We start from the raw sequence: 21084 nt of genomic DNA, 5'->3' as shown, positions 1-21084 counted from the left end.
AAAAAGAGAAGGACTCTCCATCTGTTGACCAGGCTGGAGTACAGTGACATGATCTCGACTCACTGTAACGCCCACTTTCTGGGTTCAAGCGATTCTCCTGCCTCAGCCTCCTGAGAAGCCAGGACTACAGCACACGCCATCACACCCGGCTAATTTTTATATTTTAGTAGGGTTAGGGTTAGGGTTAGGGGAGGTGAGGAGATGGGGTTTCACCATATTGGCCAGGATGATCTCAATTTCCCAGCCTTGTGATCCACCTGCCTCAGGCTCCCAAAGTGCTAGGATTACAGGCGTGAGCCACCATGCCTGGCTTAATTTTTAAATTATTTTGTTTTTGTAGAGATGGGGTCTTGCCGTGCTGCCCAGGCTGGACTCAAACTCATGGCCTTCTGTGATCCTCCCACGTTAGGCTCCCAAAGTATTGGGATTATAGGCATCAGCCACAACACACAGCCCTTCCGAAATACTTGAATTACACGTAACGGCATATTCTGTGTTAAAAAATACTATCTTTTTGTTCCTAAAAATTGAAATTCACGGTTCTGAAGTTCCAAAGTCTGTTCAGTGTAAGTGTTACTTTTGGTGGAATGTGTTTTCACTGTAAAATGTTTGTTTATGTACTGTAATTAATTGGAAATGTGTGGTTCTTTATCTCTTATAGATATCCCTCCTAAATGTATAATCAAGGGTCTACTACCAAAAGAGCAGAGCAGTACAGAAACAGCATTCCACACAGCGATGCTGGAAAGACGTGGAAGCCCTGACATCGAAGACTTCTCCTTTAAGGAACTCCAGAAAAACATACATGACTTTGAGTGTCAATGGGGAGATGACACAGAAAATCACAAGGGAGTGCTTATGACCCAGAAAGAAGGGAAAAGAGATCAACACAGTAGAAGTGACATAGAAAACAAGCTTCTTAACAGTCAGCTGGAAGTAAGCTTTCATTCACATCTGCCTGAACTGCAGCTGTTTGAAGGTGAAGGGAAAATGTATGAATGTAATCAAGTTGAGAAGTCTGCCAACAATGGTTCCTCAGTGTCACCACTTCAGCAAATTCCTTCTAGTGTCCAAACCAACAGGTCTAAAAAATATAATGAACTTAACCATTTTTCATTACTCACTCAAAGACGAAAAGCAAACAATTGTGGAAAACCTTACAAATGTAATGAATGTGGCAAGGCATTCACCCAGAATTCAAACCTTACAAGTCATAGGAGAATTCATAGTGGAGAAAAGCCTTACAAATGCAGTGAATGTGGCAAAACCTTTACTGTTCGTTCAAACCTAACTATTCATCAGGTAATCCATACTGGAGAGAAACCTTACAAATGTCATGAGTGCGGCAAGGTCTTCAGGCACAATTCATACCTTGCAACTCATCGGCGAATTCATACTGGAGAGAAACCTTACAAGTGTAATGAGTGTGGAAAAGCCTTTAGAGGACATTCAAACCTAACTACCCATCAGTTAATCCATACTGGAGAAAAACCGTTCAAATGTAACGAATGTGGCAAGCTCTTCACTCAGAATTCACACCTTATAAGTCATTGGAGAATTCACACTGGAGAGAAACCTTACAAGTGCAATGAGTGCGGTAAAGCTTTTAGTGTTCGTTCAAGCCTAGCTATTCATCAGACAATCCACACTGGAGAAAAACCTTACAAATGTAATGAGTGTGGCAAAGTCTTTAGGTACAATTCTTACCTTGGAAGGCATCGGAGAGTTCATACTGGTGAGAAACCTTACAAGTGTAATGAATGTGGCAAAGCCTTTAGTATGCATTCAAACCTAGCTACCCATCAGGTCATTCATACTGGAACAAAACCTTTCAAATGTAATGAATGCAGCAAGGTTTTCACTCAGAATTCACAACTTGCAAATCATCGAAGAATTCATACTGGAGAGAAACCTTACAAGTGTAATGAGTGTGGGAAAGCCTTCAGTGTTCGTTCAAGCCTAACCACCCATCAGGCAATCCATTCTGGAGAGAAACCTTACAAATGTATTGAATGTGGCAAGAGCTTCACTCAGAAATCACACCTTAGAAGTCATCGGGGAATTCATTCCGGAGAGAAACCTTACAAGTGTAGTGAATGTGGTAAAGTCTTTGCTCAAACGTCACAACTTGCACGGCATTGGAGAGTTCATACTGGAGAAAAGCCTTACAAGTGTAATGACTGTGGCAGAGCCTTTAGTGATCGTTCGAGCCTAACTTTTCATCAGGCAATACATACTGGAGAGAAACCTTACAAGTGTCATGAATGTGGCAAGGTTTTTAGGCACAATTCGTACCTTGCAACTCATCGGCGAATTCATACTGGAGAGAAACCTTACAAGTGTAATGAGTGTGGCAAAGCCTTTAGTATGCATTCAAACCTAACTACCCATAAGGTCATCCATACTGGAGAGAAGCCTTACAAATGTAACGAATGTGGCAAGGTCTTCACTCAGAATTCACACCTTGCAAATCATCAAAGGACTCACACTGGAGAGAAACCTTACCGATGCAATGAGTGTGGGAAAGCCTTCAGTGTTCGTTCAAGCCTAACCACCCATCAGGCAATTCATACCGGAAAAAAACCTTACAAATGTAATGAATGTGGCAAGGTCTTCACTCAAAATGCGCACCTGGCCAATCACCGAAGAATTCATACTGGGGAGAAACCTTACAGGTGTACAGAGTGTGGGAAAGCCTTTAGGGTACGGTCAAGTCTGACTACCCATATGGCAATCCACACTGGAGAAAAACGTTACAAATGTAACGAGTGTGGCAAGGTCTTCAGGCAGAGTTCAAATCTTGCAAGTCATCACAGAATGCACACTGGAGAAAAACCTTACAAATGAGTGTGGCAAGGCCATTCGTTACCGTTCACTTCAGGTCGGTTAATTCATTCTTGAGAGAATCCTTAAAAATGCAGTGATGGTGGCCGGCCCTCATGGGTTTAAGCATTAACAGATATGAGAGGCCATAATAAAGAGGCATCACGTACACATATGTGGCAGAGGGTTTATCCAGGCCTCACAGGTTACTAGGCGTCAAAATATATGTCTTCGATGAAACGAAACACATGTAATGTGCATCCAGTGACTAACTGGCCAGTACCCAGTGACTAACGGTAAGTGAGGATTCCATTTAGGAATAACTGTCTCTGGTTTCCCTGTTTGCCTTGATGTTATACACTGTAGAATACTTACAAGTCCAAATACGCTAAAAATTATATATTTTTAACTCATATATGAAAAGGTTGCAGGATATTTGTAGGCAGTCAGTTACCTTCAGCTTATAAGATGTTGTATTGAATTATTTAAGGTTTTTTTTTAAAAAAAAAAACCTATTGAGTTTCAGTGTGAACTTTGAAATCTGTTATTGTGCATCCCTACCCACCTTCCATGGTGTTTTTTTGGAAAAATCATTGGGATAGAAGCACTCACTTAATTGGGGGAAGGATTATTGCTATCCAGTTTGTGAAGGAGGAGGGACTTTGCTTTTAAAATTAAATATTGTCTGAATTAGCGTTTGGGAGTGGCGAAAAACAGTGTAAAACTATGATGTCACTCACCATTCTGATTATGTCCAGGGTGCCGTTCTCCTACCAGGAGAGTACTGTGGTTTAGAGGAAAGAAATGGTCTATCAGCTGAACATGAAATGGAGCAGGCCAACACCCTAGGACTTTTGTGGGAGGAGGGTAATAGGGGATTAGAGACTGTGTGATAGAAATAATGCAGGAGAAAACGTTGCTCCTTATCCATTAAAGAGCAATACCTGTTGTTTAGCAAAGAGTGATGAAAAATTAGTCTTGTTTTTGAAATTGAAGAGAGAGGCCGGGCGCGGTGGCTTACGCCTATAATTCCAGCACTTTGGGAGGCTGAGATGGGTGGATCACCTGAGGCCAGGAGTTTGAGACCAGCCTGACCAACATGGAGAAACCCCGTCTCTACTAAAAATACAAAATTAGCCAGGTGTGGTGGCGCATGCCTGTAATCCCAGCTATTTGGGAGGCTGCAGCAGGAGAATCGCTTGAACCCAGGAGGTGGAGGTAGTGGTGAGCCGAGATTGCGCGATTGCACTCCAGCCTGGGCAACAAAAGCGAAACTCTTGTCTTAAAAGAAATTGAAGAGAGAGTAGTTGTCAGAGTCGAGTTTAATCAACAGAACTAGAGTAACATATTCTTCAGTAGAACTCACATTATCTTCTTGAAGTACATTTTGCTAATGTTTTATTCAGAATGTATCATAGATATGTTTTAACTAATAAAATGGAATTGGTTTTTCTCTATGAATGAATCACATTCTTTCTACCAACATAGTTGTATCCTGTCTCAGTAGGATACTTCATAACAGAATAACAATGTACCGCTAGTCTCTTAAAGGATCAAGAACAATTTTTTTTAATGGTGAAATCAAATAACACAGTTTTGGAAACCTGTAACCGCAATTTGTGCTTAAATTATGTGCCCCACACTGTGGCTTAGGATACTTATTGGAGTATAAAAGAAAAATCCTACTGAAAGTTAATTTCACATTATCACACCCCAAAATCTGCATTGCCATTGATGCATATGCACCATATTATATTTCCATGTCAGTTTCTTGTGTGCCAAGTAAGACCCATGCTATGCATCTTGGTGTCCATGAAGTGAAAATACATAGCAAAAATATGAGAAATATGAAATAGGCCAGGCACAGTGACTTATGCCTGTAATCCCATTGTTTTGGGAGACCAAGGCAAGTGGATCACCTGGGGTCAGAAGTTGGACACCAGCCTGGCCAGCATGGTGAAATCACATCTCTACTAAAAATATGAAATTAGCTGGGCTTAGTGGCACATGCTTGTAGTCCTAGCTACTCTGGAGGCTGAGGCAGGAGAATCGCTTGAACCTGGGAGGCAGAGGTTGCAGTGAGCCGAGATCATGCCATTGCACTCCAGCCTGGGCAATAAGAGTGAAACTCAGCCTCAAAAAAAAAAAAAAAAAAGAAATATGAAATAAAGTTGGCTGGGTGTGGTGACTCACGCCTGTAATCCCAGCACTTCGGGAGGCCAAGGCAGTTGGATCACCTGAGGTCAGGAGCTCAAGACCAGTCTGGCCAACATGGTGAAACCCTGTCTCTACTAAAAATACAAAAATTATCCCAGCATGGTGGCAGGCGCCTGTAATCCCAGCTACTTGGGGGACTGAGGCAGGAGAATTGCTTGAACCTGGGAGGTGGAGGTTGCAGTGAGCCAAGACTGCACCATTGCACTCCTGCCTGGGCAACAAGAGCCAAACTCCTTCTCCAAATAAAGATATAAAAATAAAAAAAGTTGTGGAGAACAAAGATAAAACCTCCTTTATGATGTTCTTGGATTATTGATGTAATTTGAAAAGATTAATGTTCATGAGTTTTCTTCAAGAGTGAGTATAGAGGCCGGGCGCGGTGGCTCAAGCTTGTAATCCCAGCACTTTGGGAGGCCGAGGCGGGTGGATCACGAGGTCAAGAGATCGAGACCATCCTGGTCAATGTGGTGAAACCCCGTCTCTACTAAAAATACAAAAAATTAGCTGGGCATGGTGGCACGTGCCTGTAATCCCAGCTACTCAGGAGGCTGAGGCAGGAGAATTGCCTGAACCCAGGAGGCGGAGGTTGCGGTGAGCCGAGATCGCGCCATTGCACTCCAACCTGGGTAACGAGAGCGAAACTCCGTCTCAAAAAAAAAAAAAAAGGAGTATAGAAAATGGGAATTTTATTTTGCTCTGGTAGATAAACTAGGAACATGTATGTTTGCTTATCATACATGCATGACCCTCCCATAAACCATTAGTATATTTACTTAATATTGAACATATTGCTATTAATCATAAATTCCTGCCTCAGCTTTCCTCCTCTGAACTGCCTGTGTTGTTTCTGGCTGAAACTGTGCTTCCCAGCCTGCTGGATGGCTAGCCTGCTGGCTGCAACCCTTTGTAAGAAATAAAGGTCTCCTTGCTAAAGTTAGACATTTTGTAGCCTTTTTGGTCAACACTGGTAAGGGTTTCTTGGTGGACACTTTGCAGCATCCTGAAGCAACATAGCACATCACATTGTGAGAGGGCTGAGTATACTGTTTGCTCAGATCTCTCTTATTCCTATAAAAACCATCACTTCTGCTCCCGTGATAACAGTCCCTTAATCCGTGCATGGATTGATTCATTCATGACAGCTGAACTCTCATGATCTAATGACCTCTTAAAGGCCCCACCTCTCAATATGGCCACATTGGGGATCAAATTTCCAAATGAGTTTTGTTGGGGATATTCAAACCAGAGGAATTTTTTTTTTTCAATTTCCATGTATTAATTGCTAGTATATAGAAATAAAGTAGATTTTTGTATGTTGATTTTGTAGTCTATTTCCTTAAAATCTCACTCATTCTCCAGACTTTTTAGATTTCTTAGGCTTTTCTACATAAACCATTTTATAAATTTCCCATTGCTGCTGCGACCATCACCACAAAGTGAGTGGCTTAAAACAACAAAGATTTGGCCGGGCATGATGACTTATGCCTGTAATCCCATCACTTTGGGCGGGTGGATCACTTGAGGTCAGGAGTTCGAAACTAGCCTGTCCAACATGGTGAAACCCTGTCTCTACTAAAAATACAAAACTAGCCGGGCATGGTGGTGCATGCCTGTAATCCCAGCTACTCAGGAGGCTGACGCAGGAGAATCCCTTGAACCTGGGAGGTGGAGGTTGTAGTGAGCCAAGATCGTGCCACTTCACTCCAGCCTGGGCAACAAGAGCAAAACTCCATCTCAAAAAAAAAAAAAAGAGAGATTTATGCTGTCAGTGTGTGGTGGTCAGAAGTCAAACAGGTTTATAGAACTATCATCCTTCTTGAATCTCTAGGGGAGAGTTGATTTCTTCACCCTTGCTAGGTTCCAGAGGCCACTTACATCCTCTACCCCTGGGCTACTTCCTCCATTTTCACAGTCAGAAGGCAGCGTCATAGAATCTCTTTGTCTCTTTGCTGTGCAAGCGTTGCCAATTCTCTGTGATTCTACCTCCACCTGTATTTTTCCTATGTGGACTCTAGTGATTATACTGCTTTAACCAAATAATCCTGGATATTCTGCCATCTCAAGATCCTCAACCAGATCACATCTGCAAACTCTGCTTTGAGAGACCATGTAATACAGGTTCGAGGGCTATTGAAAAGGAAATCCTTTGTATGTGTATCTTTTCGGGTGGAGGTCATTAGCTTACCACAACCATCATGTCCTGTGCTCATGGGTACACTGTTATGTATTCCTTTTTGGTCTCTATTATTTTTCTTATTTCACTGTTAGTAGTAGTAGTCTTTTCTAGATGGGGTCTTGCTTTGTTTCCCAGGCTGGAGTACAGTGGTGCAGTCAAGAGCTTACTTCCGCCTTGAAGACTTGGGCTCAAGGGGTCCTCCTGCCTCAGCCTTCCAAAGTGCTGAGATTACAGGCATAAGCCACCTCGCCCAGCCACCAGCCAATTTTCAATTTTTTTTGTAGAGATGGGGTCTCCCTATCTTGCCCACGGTGATCTCAAAATCCTGGACTCAAGCAATTCTCCTGCCTTAGCTTCCCAAAGTGCTGGTATTACAGATGTGAGCCACTACACCCAGCCAAGGATTGCTAACACTATGTGCAATAGAAGTGGTAAGAGTGTATGTCTTTGCCTTGTCCCCAACCTTTGGAAGGAATCTCACTTTTTGACCATGATGTATGATGTTTGTTTAAGGTTTTGTAGGTACTCTAGGAAGTTTTCCAACATACTGTTTTCCATAGTGGGTGTGCCATTTACATTCTCACTACCAAGTGTAGGAGGATTACAAACCCTCCTTGCCTGTGAAGGAGGTTCACTTCGCCCTGGTTACCAAATTGACTCCAGTGAGACAGAACCCATGCACACAAGATCAGTAAAGCGAGTTGACTACTGCAGGCAACAAGGGCAGCAGAAGCCTAGGATTGATTCACTGCAAGCTGGTCTCCCAAGGCTCAAGAAAACTGCTTGGGGAAGATGGAGTCTCATCTACTTGTGTCCCACTGGCACTGAAGCTGAGGGACCCCAGAAAGCAGCCCACCCTAGGTTTTATGGCACATGGCCTCGTGATGACCTTTGCTAAAGCACTGAAAGACATCCTGTCCTTTGAAAGCGGGGGAAAGGAGGCTCTGGAATGGAGCCCAGGCTGCTTTGGCCAGTTTCTTCATATTTCAGGGTGTTACATTCCCAATACATCCTGAAGTTATTCAGAACTAAAGTAAGAAAGGGGATAAAAATAGTTTAAGGTTGTTCCTTTAATGTGTGCACTCCACGGTACCTTACTTCTACAAAACGAAAAGACAGCTCTGGAAGCCTTATCAAATTTGCTGTCTCCACATTGTCTGTTGGAACTTTCATGTGTCAACAATATCAAGTGAATTAAGAAGAGAATCGATGGGGGAAAACAGTGGGGGAAAAAATGGTCACTAAGAAAAAAGGCGAATAAAAGCATTCGTGGGCCAGGCACGGTGACTCACACATGTAATCTCAGCACTTTGGGAGGCCAAGGAAGGTGGATCCCTTGAGATCAGGAGTTCAAGACCAGCCTGGCCAACATGGTGAAACGCCCATCTCCACTAAAAATACAAAAAAAAATAGCCAGGTGTGGTGGTGCACACCTGTGATCCCAGCTACTCGGGAGACTGAGGCAAGAGAATCGCTTGAACCTGGGAGACAGAGATAAGAAGTGATTGGGTCATCAGGGCTCTGCCCTCATGAGTGAATCCATTCATGAATTACTGAATTAATGGGTTAATGACCAATAGATTATCACTGGAGTGGGACTGGTGGATTTATAATAAGAAAGAGGCCGGGCGCGGTGGCTCAAGCCTGTAATCCCAGCACTTTGGGAGGCCGAGGCGGGTGGATCACGAGGTCAAGAGATTGAGACCATCCTGGTCAACATGGTGAAGCCCCGTCTCTACTAAAAATACAAAACATTAGCTGGGCATGGTGGTGCGTGCCTGTAATTCCAGCTACGCAGGAGGCTGAGGCAGGAGAATTGCCTGAACCCAGGAGGCGGAGGTTGCGGTGAGCCGAGATAGCGCCATTGCACTCCAGCCTGGGTAACAAGAGTGAAACTCAGCCTCAAAAAAAAAAAAAAAAAAAAAGAAACTTAAGCCATTACCTACAGCCCTCTGGCCATATGAGGCCATGTGCCCACCCCTCAAGACTGTAGAGGGTTGCCACCAGGAAGGAGGCTCTCACCAAATGCATCCCCTGGTTCTTAGACTTTCTCAGCCTCTAGAACTGTGCAAAGTATCTTTCCATCAAAATTACCTGGTTTCAGGTACTCTTTTTTTTTTTTTTTTTTTTTTTTGAGACAGAGTTACGCTCTTGTTACCCAGGCTGGAGTGCAATGGCGCTATCTCGGCTCACCGCAACCTCCACCTCCTGGGTTCAGGTAATTCTCCTGCCTCAGCCTCCTGAGTAGCTGGGATTACAGGCACGCGCCACCATGCCCAGCTAATTTTTTGTAGTTTTAGTAGAGACGGGGTTTCACCATGTTGACCAGGATGGTCTCGATCTGTTGACCTCGTGATCCACCCGCCTCTGCCTCCCAAAGTGCTGGGATTACAGGCGTGAGCCACCGCGCCCGGCCAGGTACTCTTATAATCAACAGAAAATGGACTATGGAACGGGGTGACAATGTTAAAGTATATTCTTAACCTATAATTCTGGAAAATAGCAAATATTAAAGAACCCATCGCAACCCTTTGTGTTATTGAAAAGAGCTTACTGCAAAGAACCATGTTTTCCAGTGAGGCGTCCTCAAGTCTAATGAGAATATTCTTGTTTACATAGAAAAAAGCCAGATACGCCGGGCGTGGTGGCTCACACCTGTAATCCCAGCACTTTGGGAGGCTGAGGCAGGCAGATCACGAGGTCAGGAGTTCGAGACCAGCCTGGCCAACATAGCGAAACCCCATCTCTACTAAAAATATTACATATTAGCAAGGAGTGATGGTGGGCTCCCATCATCCCAGCTACTCGGGAGGCTGAGGCGGGAGAATCGCTTGAACCCAGAAGGCAAGGTTGCAGTGAGCTGAGATTGTGTCACTGCACTCCAACCTGGGCGACAGAGCGAGAGTCCGTCTCAGGAAAAAAAAAATAAAAAACCAGAAAAAGAAAAAGATGGCAAAGTTTGTATTATGTGTATTTTACCATGAAAAAAAAAAAAAAAAAAAAAAAAAAAAATGGAAAGGAGGATCCTTTGGACAATAGCGTTACGTGTCACATTCCTTCCTTCCGGGCAGAGTTTTGCATTTCACAGTCTAGTTTGCATCCCCTTCACAGATACTTTCAGAGCTTTTAAAGTAAATTACTTGAATTAAATTGATTTGCAGGAACTTTCCCAGATCCAATCACCTTTCCTCCTGGATCCCCCACGGAATTCCCAGTTCCCAGACCGCTGAGCTGCAGGCAACTCCCTAGCAGAATCCAGTCCAACCCGCTGGCAAAAATAGTTTTGAGATTAGCCGCTTTCGTCTTGGTAAGAGGAAAACATTTTCCTTTCCAACACAAGGGGCCCCCACAACGCTAAGCTTTTACCTTAAAACTGCACAGGCTCCGCCCCCGGCCCGCCCCGGGCACCGCCCCCGGCACCGCCCCGGGCTAACTGGCTCTTCTCTGCGCGCATGCGCAGTTTCCTGCAGTCCCGGAAGCAGGTCGCGGTGTGGGCAGGTGACGCCGACGAGCGTCAATGTACCTCTGTGTAGCTTAGACCTTCGATTCGCCGTCCCCGTTTCCACACCTCGGTGCCCGGGTGTCTCTGCTGACCTTAAAGTCCCCACACCTCCACCCCAGGTAAATACAGACCTCGCCGTGTAGGGGAGTCTCCGTCTGAGACTGGTCCCTGTCCCCGGCGTTTCGCGTCTCCTTCCCTTTCCCGTCCCCTCCCCCCACCCCGCGCTTTTTAAAGTCGTCCTGCCCTGGGCGACCCCCAGCCTCGCCCTCGCGGGCCCCTGGAGCGCAGCGCGCAGCGCCGGTCCCGGGGAGGCGCGTCCTCTGCCTGGTCCTGGGCTCCTGCAGACCCCACCCCTGTCCGAAGGCGCCGTCGCCCCCCACCTCCCTCCTCCTCAAGCCGGGGCCTGCCCTGTGACATCGGTCTTCTGGCCTGCCCAGCTCCACCCCCTGGAAAATGCGCCTCTCCAGGATGCAGGCGTCTTACTCCAAACCCTCCTGTGAATGTGTGGGCCGAGGGGATCGGGAGACAGAGAGAGACAGGAAAGAATGAGAGAAACCTATAAACACATGGCAGAGCAGAGGGTGGGTCGGGATTTGCAAAGAGACTGGAAGAGTGAAAGGAGGAGCCGGGCGCCGTGACTCACGCCTGTGATCCCAGCACTTTGGGAGGCCGAGGCGGGTGGATCACTTGAGATTAGGAGTTCGACACCAGCCTCCCCAACATGGTGAAACCGCGTTTCTACCAAAAAGTTATCCGAGTGTGGTGCTGCACGCTACTCGGAGTAGTAGTAATCTCAGCTACTCGGAGGCTGAGGCAGGAGAATCGCTTGATCTCGGGAGGAGGAGGTTACAGTGAGTTGAGATCTCACCATTGCACTCCAGCCTGGGCGACAGAGCAAGACTCCGTCTCAAAAAAATTTTTTTTTAATTAAAAAATAATAAAAATATAGTTCTCTTAATTTTCTTCTTGCCTCCCTGATCACTTTACACTTTTCTCTTCTAGTATATCTTGAGCTCTGTTCTCTGAATGTGGAGTGACCCTCAGCTTACCCCTTGGAGTTCTGGTATCCGTCCACACCCACTGCCCTTCCTCATCATCTCATCTCATGGCTTTAACCCCGCCTGCAGGGCTCCATGTTCCCTGTAGACCTTTCCCCTGAACACTGGAATCCTGGGTCCAGTTGCCCCCTCGACTCTCCTCTGGGAGTCCAGCAGGCATCTCCACTTTCATGTGTTCAGAAGTGACTGAGCTTCCCAGACACATTCCCCCTGCAATCCTGCACATCTCAGATGAGGGCGACTCTGGATTTCAGGTGACTTAGCTGAACATGTCAACATGTATTAAAATTAGTAAATAATGACATCATTAGTGTGTTAATTTATGAGAGAAAGAAAAAGGTACAAAACAGGTAAGGAAATAAGTCATTTCTAGATTCTTTTGAGGTGTGGGGAAAAAAATGTTTGAAGACCTCCCCCATGCCTGATCTGGGTCCCTGGGGCCTCTCTGACCTCATCTCCTGCCTGTGTCCTCGCTCCCTCAGCTGCAGCCACGCAGGCCTCTTTCCTGTTCCTGGGGCCAAGGTTGCTCCTGCCTCAAGGCCTTCACGTGGGCTGTGTCTCTGCTGGAACTCGCTGGCCCCTCAGCTGCAGGTGCAGACACGCCTCCTTCCCCGGTGTCTGTTCTGATATCACCTTCTCAGTGGGGATTTTTTCCACGGAATGTGTCTCATGAGCTTGAATTGTGTATACATTTGTACGTAATTTATTTGATCCTTTTTTTTTTTTTTTTTTGAGATGGAGTCTCACTCTGTCCCCCAGGCTGGACTGCAATGGTGCTGTATCAGCTCACTGCAGCCTCCGCCTCCTAGCTTCAAGCGATTCTCCTGCCTCAGCCTCCCGAGTAGCTTGGGATTACAGGTGCATGCCACTATGCCCGGCTAATTTTTGTATTTTTAGTAGAGACGGGGTTTCACCATGTTGGCCAGGATGGTCTTGATCTCCTGACCTCAGGTGATCCACCCGCCTCAGCCTCCCACAGTGCTGGGATTACAGGCGTAAGCCACCGCACCCAGCCTGGTTGCTACGTTTATCTCTTCTCCCAGGACCTCTCTGACATCATCTCCTGCCTGTGTCCTCCTTGTTTCCCCTCCTCCCGCCATGCGGGCCTCTTTCCTTTCTCTGACACTAAGGTTGCCCTTGCCTAAGGGCCTCTGCCGGGGCTGTCCTAGAACTCTCTGGCCCCTCAGCTGCAAGTGTGAACTTGCTTCCCTCCCCAGGTTGCTCCTGCCTCAGGACCTTCATTTGGGCTTTCCTTCTGCCTAGGACTCTCTGGCCTCTCAACTTCAGGGGAAAAAAACCCTTCCTTAGAGGGGACTTCTTCTTAGAGGGGACTTCTGTGGTCTCCCACCCCAATTCACCACTCCAGCCACACCGTCACCCCTACCTCTGGGTTCATTTTGGCTGCTGTGGATGTTTCTTTCCCCACCTTTGCTGTCTACTGTTTTGATCCTGATGACAAGGCCAAAGAGGGCAAGCAGAGCCAGAAGGCGTGGGGTGTGCTGGGCTTGCCCCCTCTGGGCAGAACCCAACCCTGGCTTCACATTATAGTACTGGGGCATTTTGCAGGTACCCCTCTGGTGCCCCCTTACCTGAAGTCTTCATTCAAATACATTGGGGCCTGTCCTTAATCATATCTAAAGGTGAGTCCACGTGCGTTCAGCATTGAGCTCCAAGGCTCTGCAATTTGTTTCTGAAGGCTGAGATCAGCCTGGGATTCACAGAGAGGTTAGGGGACTGCATGGGGTTTGGTTAGTTAGCATGGGATCTGTGACCTGAAGGGAAGCTCAGTCCATCCCAGCCTCCCACTGCTGCAGCGTGTGTGTGCGCCTCTCCAAAAGGGGAGTGGGTTCTGAAGAAAGGGGCCAGAAACTCACTTGTTGGTCTTCCTGTAGGAATCTGTGTCCCATCTGGTGCAGTGACTTGCAGAGGACTGGCTGTCCACAGCGAGACCTTCCCTGGACCAGCCTGACCAACATGGTGAAACCCCGTCTCTACTAAAAATACAAAAATTAGTTGGGTGTGGTGGCGTACACCTGTAGCCCTAGCTACTCAGGAGGCTGAGGCAGGAGAATCGCTTGAAGCCGGGATGCAGAGGTTGCAGGGAGCCAAGATCATGGCATTGCACTCCAGCCTGGGTAACAGGGAGATGTCGTCTCAAAAAAAAAAAAAAAGAAGGTGTTGAGTCTAGTCATTAAACAGCATATTTTGGACATTCAGGATTGACTTCTCAAGGCTTTTTCCTATTACCCAAGGAAGATGCCCGGGAAAGGAGGAAGAGAAAGAAAAGGAAACAGGGATGGCTCTTACTCAGGCAAAGTAATATTATCAGTTGATTTTTATTTCTCTTATTTCTGAAATTGTTATGGGCGGTGAATCCATATCCATATAGGTCTGCACCAATCTCAATTCCTGCCTCCTCAGAAGAAAAAAATTCAACTGAGGAGCACAAGGCAGAAGGAGAGACTGAGGCAAGTTTTAGAGCAGAAATGGCCAGGCATAGTGGCTCACACCTGTCAACCCAGTGCGTTGGTAGGCTGAGGTGGGCGTATCGCTTGAGTCCTGCAGTTCGAAACCAACCTGGGCAGCATGGCAAAACCCCATCTCTACAAAAAAGACAAAAATTAGCCAGGTGTGGTGGTGCATGTCTGTAGTCCCAGCTACTTGGGAGGCTGAGGCAGGAGAATCCTTTGATCCTGGGATGCAGAGGTTGGCAGTGAGCCAAGATGATGCCATTGCACTCTAGTCTGGGTGACAGAGCAACGCCCTGTCTCCAAAAAAAAAAAAAAAAAAAAAAAAAAAGCTTTACAGCAGAAACGAAGGAAAGTACACTTGGAAGATTGCCAAGTGGGCAACTTGAAAGGCAAGTGTGCAGTTTGGCCTTTTGACTTGGGGTTTTATATGTTGGTATATTTCATGGGTCTTGCTTCCCTGATTCTTCCCTTGGGGTGGGCTGTCCTCATTCGCATGCTTGAGCCCACACGCTCACCTCCTGATTTCATGGGAAGCAGCTGATCACCAGTTTCAGGTGTTTTCTATCTATGAGGAGCCTGCCTTTCCTTGGTGTCGGCTGTGACTATTATTTTAGAGAGACAGTTAGCAACCACCTGACCATCACCTAATGGTGGCCTGACATTCCTGATGTGTGTGTATGGAGAGGGGGAGCCCTCTCCTGCCCTGCCCTACTCATACCAGAAGAGCTGCCTACTGTAACAAAATGACATTCTTTGAAGTTGCCAGTCTTCGAGTCTGAAGCATCCTGCCTCACATGCTTGCTCACTCACCCATGTCATCCGTCAGTCCCTCTCATCTCACTTAGATTCCATGACGCATGACCTAATGACATGAACGTGAGAAAGGGTGCTTGGAAAGGGTTAATACCCAGGCATGGATTGGAAATGGGGTGTGCCCCCCTAATATTATGTTCAGGACTTTTTCACCAGTATTTTCAGGGATGTTAGTCTATCGTTTTGTTTTCTTTTTCCTTTTTAGTTTTAGACAGTCTTGCTCTGTCACCCAGCTGAAGTGCAATGGCGCGATCTTGGCTCACTGCAACCTCTGCCACCCTAGTTTAAGCGATTCCTCTGCCTCAGCCTCCCGAGTAGCTGGGACTACAGGTGCATGCCGCCACACTGGCTAATTTTTTGTATCTTTAGTACAGACGGAGTTTCATCATGTTGGCCAGGCTGGTCTCGAACTCCTGACCTTGTGATCTGTCCACCTTGGCCTCCCAAAGTGCTGGGATTACAGGCATGAGCCACTGCGCCTGTATAGTTTTGTTTTCTTATCATATATTTGTGTGGGTTGTATGCTGGGCAGCAGGGATTGTTTAGGGACCACATCTGGATGCATGCCACCTCTTTGTAGAACAGGATTCAAGAGGCTGACCATGAAGTCATATGTTACTGTGCACAAATTCCTGCTAAATGCTTTAAAATGAGAACACTAAGGGGAAGGCTTTCCTGCTTCATTTATATTATGTTTGAAACTTTACGAGTGAGTCACTGTGTTTCTGACTTCATATTCTTTTTTTTTTTTTTTTTTTTTTTTTTTTGAGACCGAGTCTCGCTCTGTCACCAGACTGGATTGCAGTGGCACGATCTTGGCTCACTGCATGCTCCACCTCTCAGGTTCAAGTGATTCCTCTGCCTCAGCCTCCCAAGTAGCTGGGATTACAGGCGTGCACCACCATGCCCAGCCAATTTTTTGTATTTTAGTAGAGACTGGGTTTCACCATATTGGCCAGGCTGGTCTTGAACTCCTGACCTCATGATACGCCCGCCTCACCTCCCAAAGTGCTGGAATTACAGGCGTGAGCCACCATGCTTGGCCTTTATTAGGAGATTTTTAAAAAAGTTTTCAGTGACTGTTTTGATGCGATATTTTAACTTGCAAGTTTTGAAAATTTTCGTTTTTGTGTTGGGAAACAGGAGCTTGCTCTTCTACACCCTGGCTGGAGCATTCTCTCTTGATGCACAGTTTTTCACTTGGATGTAGTTCCATTCATCTGTTTTTGGTTTTCTGCTAGTGCTTTTGGTATTATATCCAAGAAATCATGGCCAAATCTAATGTTCTCTTATTTTCTTCTCTTCCTAGTTTGTTTGTTTTTTTGTCTTTATCATGAACTGTATTGAATTTTGGCAGATACTTTTTCTGCATGAGTTGAGGTGATCATGTGATTTTTGTCCTTCACTCTATCAGTGTGTTATCTTTCTTCTCTTAAACCATCCTTATCATCCCATTTGGTCATGGCCCCTATTAATGTGCTATACAATTTAGTTTCCCAATACTAATATTATGTTGAGGAGTTTTTCATCAATATTTTCAGGGATATTGGTCTATAGTTTTGCTGTCATGTATTTGTGAGTGTGTTGTATGCTAGTAATGCTGGTGTCATTGAAGGAATTTTTTTTGTGTGTTTTCTCTTTAGTTATTTGGAATTGAGAAGGATTGGTGTTAATTCTTCATTAAATGTTCAGTAGAGGCCAGGCGTGATGTCTCACGCCTGTAATCCAAGCACTTTGGAGGCTAAGGCAGGCGGATCATCTGAGATCGGGAGTTCAAGACCAGCCTGACCAACATGGTGAAACCCCATCTTTAAAAAAAAAAAAAAATGTTCAGTAGAATTATGCAATGATTACAAATTATGTGTCTATACCTGGTCTTTTTTGTTGGGATTTTTTTTTTTTTTTCAATTTACTTGGGACATTTTGATTACTACTTCAGTGTTATTATTTGTAGTCATGTACAGATTTTTTAAATTTATTTTTTATTCAGTCATAGTAAGTTATATATTTCTTTCTTTTTTTTTTTCTTGGAGATGGAGTCTTGCCTTGTCACCCAGGCTGGGGTGCAGTGGCACAATCTCGGCTCACTGCAACCTCTGCCTCCCGGGTTCACGCCATTCTCCTGCCTCAGACTCCCTAGTAGCTGGGATTGCAGGTGCCTGCCACCACACCTGGCTAATTTTGTAGTCAAGATGGGGTTTCACCATGTTGGCCAGGCTGGTCTTGAACTCCCGACCTCAGGCATTCTGCCCACCTTGGCCTCCCAAACTGCTGAGATTATAGGCTTTAGCAAATGTGCCTGGCCTTTCTCTCTTTTTTTTTTTTTTTTTTTACCTGATCAAGTCAGTTTTTTAGTTTCTCTAGTATGTTTTCCAATTCAGTTATTATGTTTTTCAGTTCTAGAATTTTTTATTTTTTATTTATTTATTTTTTTGAGGTGGGATCTCATTCTGTCACCCAGGTTGGAGTGCAGTGGTGTGATCTTGGCTCACAGCAACCTTCGCCTCCCAAGCTTCAGGGATCCTCCAAACTCAGCCTCCCTGCTAGCTAGGACCACAGGCATGGGCCACCATGCCCAGCTGTTTTTTTGTTTGTTTGTTTTTGAGATGGAGTCTCCCTCTGTTGCCTAGACTGTAGTGCAGTGGCGTGATCTCGGATCACTGCAACCTCCATCTCCCAGGTTCAAGCAGTTCTGTCTGAACCTCCTGAGTAGCTGGGATTACAGGTGCCCACCACCATGCCTGGCTAATTTTTGTATTTTTAGTAGACACAGGGTTTCACTATGGTAACCAGGCTGGTGTTGAACTCCTGACCTCAGGTGGTCTGCCCACCTTGGCCTTCCAAAGTGCTGAGATTATACGTGTGAGCCACTGCACCTGGCTACTTTTTGTATTATTTTTTGATAGAGACAGAGTTTCACCATGTTGCCCAGACTGGTCTTGAACTCCTGGCCTCAAGCAATCCTCCTGCCTAGGCCTCCCAAAGTGCTGGGATTACAGGTGTGAGCCACTGCACACACATGCTAGACTCTGTTGGTGTGTCTTCATGGTTTCTTATTGTTAACAATCTCATTTTGTTCATATCTTGTTTTCCTGATTTCCTGTGGTTGAGCATCTTATGACTCTTATTTTGAATTCTTTATTTAGTAATTAATATATCTTTGTTTCTTTAATGTCAGTTTGTGGTGACTTAATTTGTTCTTTTGTATGGGTCATTTTTTTTTTTCTCTTTGTTATCTTGTTAATCTTCTGTTGGAATTTCAGCATCTCACAAATCATCCACTTCACTCAATTTTTGGTGTCTGTCTTTGTTCATGGAGGACACACTTTATTCAACCTGACTAGAGATTCTGGAGGCCTCTCAAGCCTTTTCTGAGGGTAGATCCTCTCTACGCTTTTGCCTGTAATCTAACTGAAGAGATTTTGCCAGTTTATACGTGGGAGGAATTCTGTTGTCTACCAGATACTCTGCAGCCTCTGTGATGCTATAGTAAATTCTGGTCTGGATCTGCACCTAGTATCTTGCTCATGTTACCATAGACATTGAATTACGTTGATTGCCTTTATTCTTTTTTTTCTTTTTGAGACAGTCTCCCTGTCACCCAGGCTGGAGTGCAGTGACACAGCCATAGTTCACTTCAGCCTCTACCCCCTGGGCTAAAGCAGTCCTCCCACTTCAGCCTTCCAAGTAGCGGGGACGACAGGCATGAGCCACCATGACTGGCTGTGTGTGTGTGTGTGTGTGTGTGTAGATGGGGGGTCTCACTATGTTACTCAGGCAGGTCTTTTTTTTTTTTTTTTTTTTTTTTTAAAAAAACCGGAGTTTCACCATGTTGGCCAGGCTGGTCTTGAACTCCTGGGCTCAGGTATCTTCCTACCTCAGCCTTCCAAAGTGCTAGGATTACAGGCATGACAAGCTGATTGCCTTTACTCTCAATGGCTCCCTAACCTGGTGCTGTTCCTTTCAGTGCTTATGTTCAGCCAAGACAGAAACTTGTTCCTTTAGCAGTCCCTTGAAAGATCAGAATGTTTGATGGATGTTCTCATACTCTCCTTCCCCCAGGAGAAATCAGTATTTGGGAATTTCCTTGCAGTGATAACACATCATGCCAGGGTAGAGCCACTGGGGAATAAATGTCACATTTGCCTGTCGGGCTTCCATTAAGTGTTCCAGGCTGGCCACAATGGCTCATGCCTATAATCCTAGCACTTTGGTAGGCCAAGGCAAGAGGATCACTGGAGCCCAGGAATTCAAGACCAGCCTGAGCAACATAAGGGGATCCCATCTCTACAAAAACATTTAAAAATTAACAGGGGCCAGAAATGGTTGCTCATGGCTGTAATCCCAACACTTTGGGAAGTGGAGGCAGGTGGATCACTTGAGGCCAGGAGTTCAAGACCAGCCTGGCCAACATAGCAAAATTCATCTATACTAAATATATAAAAATTAGCTGGGCATGGTAGCACATGCTTGGAATCCTAGCTGCTCAGGACGCTGAGGTACGTGGATCACCTGAGCCCAGGAGGCAGAGGTTATAGTGAGTCGAGATTGTGCCACTGCACTCCAGCCTGAGCAACAGAGTGAGACTCTGTCTCAAAAAAAAAAGTTTGGCCAGGTGTAGTGACTCATGCCTGTAGTCCCAGCACTTTGGGAAGCTGAGGTGGGTGGATCACCTGAGGTCAGGAGTTCAAGACCAGTCTGACCAAAATGGAGAAACCCCATCTCTACTAAAAGTGCAAAAATTAGCCTGGCATGGCGGTGCATGCCTGTGATTCCAGCTACTCGGGAGACTGAGGCAGGAGAATCGCGTGAACCCAGGAGTTGGAGGTTGCAGTGAGCCAAGATCACACCACTGCACTCCAGCCTGGACACCAAGAGTGAAACTCTGTCTCAAAAAAAAAAAAAAAAGTTTTAACCTTTTAAGTGATACCTAGATTTCTCACAAAGGTAATTGGTCCATGCATTGTTACTAAATTCATGTTTCCATGAGGAAGGTAGTGTCTGGGGCTTTGTATTCTGTTAAAGACATCACCACTTTAGTGAAATTCTATAATTTCTTCTCGTAGGTCTGGAAATGTAATCAGATGTCATTGTGTATCTGTTAGTGGAGATATGTAATGTATTGTTTGTGTATATTTCTGTGTGTGCGCATGTGTGCGTTTAATGAGAGCAACTAAAGAAGTAAGATGGTTTTCAGTATATTTGTATTAGTGCTTGTCCATAAATGAAATTAATTTTCTAGATTATAGTCATGTTGACTATTAATTTTAACAAATCCAGCTCTCTCTTCTCCTCCATGCCCACCCTCGCTTTTTTCCTTTTTCTTCTTTTCTTTCTTTATTTTTTTTTTTGAGACAGAGTCTCTCTCTGTTGCCCAGGTCGGAGTGCAATGGCACTATCTCAGCTCACTGCAACTCCCACCTCCCGGGTTCAAGTGATTCTCCTGCCTCAGCCTCCCGAGTAGCTGGGACTACAGGTGTACACCACCATGCCCAGCTAATTTTTTTGGTATTTTTTAGTAGAAATGGGGTTTCACCATATTGGCCAGGCTGGTCTTAAACTCCAGACCTTGTGATCTGCCCACCTCAGCCTCCCAAAGTGATGGGATTACAGGCATAAGCCACTGCGCCTGTCCTGTGTTTACTAGTTGAGATGCACTGAATCCTGCATAGACCTTAGATTACCACAAGAGGTAATTGGTCTTCCTGAAGGAAATAGTTCAATCAGGAGACATACAGAAAGAGTTAAAGGGTTAAGTAACCTTTATTTAAAAAGAGAGGACACGAAGAAGAGACCCAACTGGCTGCTCAGAAGAATGAGCCAGCTGCTAGTGCCTTAGGAGATTTTATGGGAGCTTTTAGTCATAGAAACAGTACACCCAGAAGGACAGAACAGGGTAGGCTGCTCAAAAGAATGTGTCTGCTCCGGCCGGTGTGGTGGCTCACACCTGTAATCCAAGCACTTTGGGAAGCTGAGGTGGATGGATCATGAGGCCAAGAGATCAAGACCATCCTAGCCAACATG

At 45.5% G+C, this 21084-nt stretch overlaps 2 protein-coding genes and 1 long non-coding RNA gene across 6 annotated transcripts in view; 2 read left to right on the top strand and 1 right to left on the bottom strand.

The window, feature by feature from the left end:
- Nucleotides 1-4280, top strand: part of LOC108295642 (zinc finger protein 160) — a 97648-nt gene extending 93368 nt beyond the window's left edge. For both annotated transcript variants that reach the window (XM_017517933.2, XM_017517934.2), the window contains one exon: nt 662-4280. In XM_017517933.2, coding sequence (XP_017373422.2) covers nt 662-2847 — 2186 coding nt within the window. In that variant the 3' untranslated portion in view covers nt 2848-4280. The remainder of the gene's footprint in view (nt 1-661) is intronic.
- LOC119469431 (zinc finger protein 160-like) overlaps nt 1-21084 on the bottom strand; it is a 609418-nt gene that overhangs the window by 119609 nt on the left and 468725 nt on the right. The gene's annotated exons all lie outside the window — the stretch shown is intronic.
- Nucleotides 10206-12076, top strand: LOC108295677. The gene is made up of 2 exons (XR_001821537.1): nt 10206-10837; nt 11721-12076. It is a non-coding gene; the product is annotated as an uncharacterized LOC108295677 (long non-coding RNA).

This window comes from Cebus imitator, unplaced genomic scaffold (assembly GCF_001604975.1).
Source record: "Cebus imitator isolate Cc_AM_T3 unplaced genomic scaffold, Cebus_imitator-1.0 Scaffold654, whole genome shotgun sequence".
NCBI classification, from domain to species: Eukaryota; Metazoa; Chordata; class Mammalia; order Primates; family Cebidae; genus Cebus; species Cebus imitator.
Note: the sequence above shows the minus strand (reverse complement) of the source record. Positions and strands in the feature narration are given on the sequence as shown.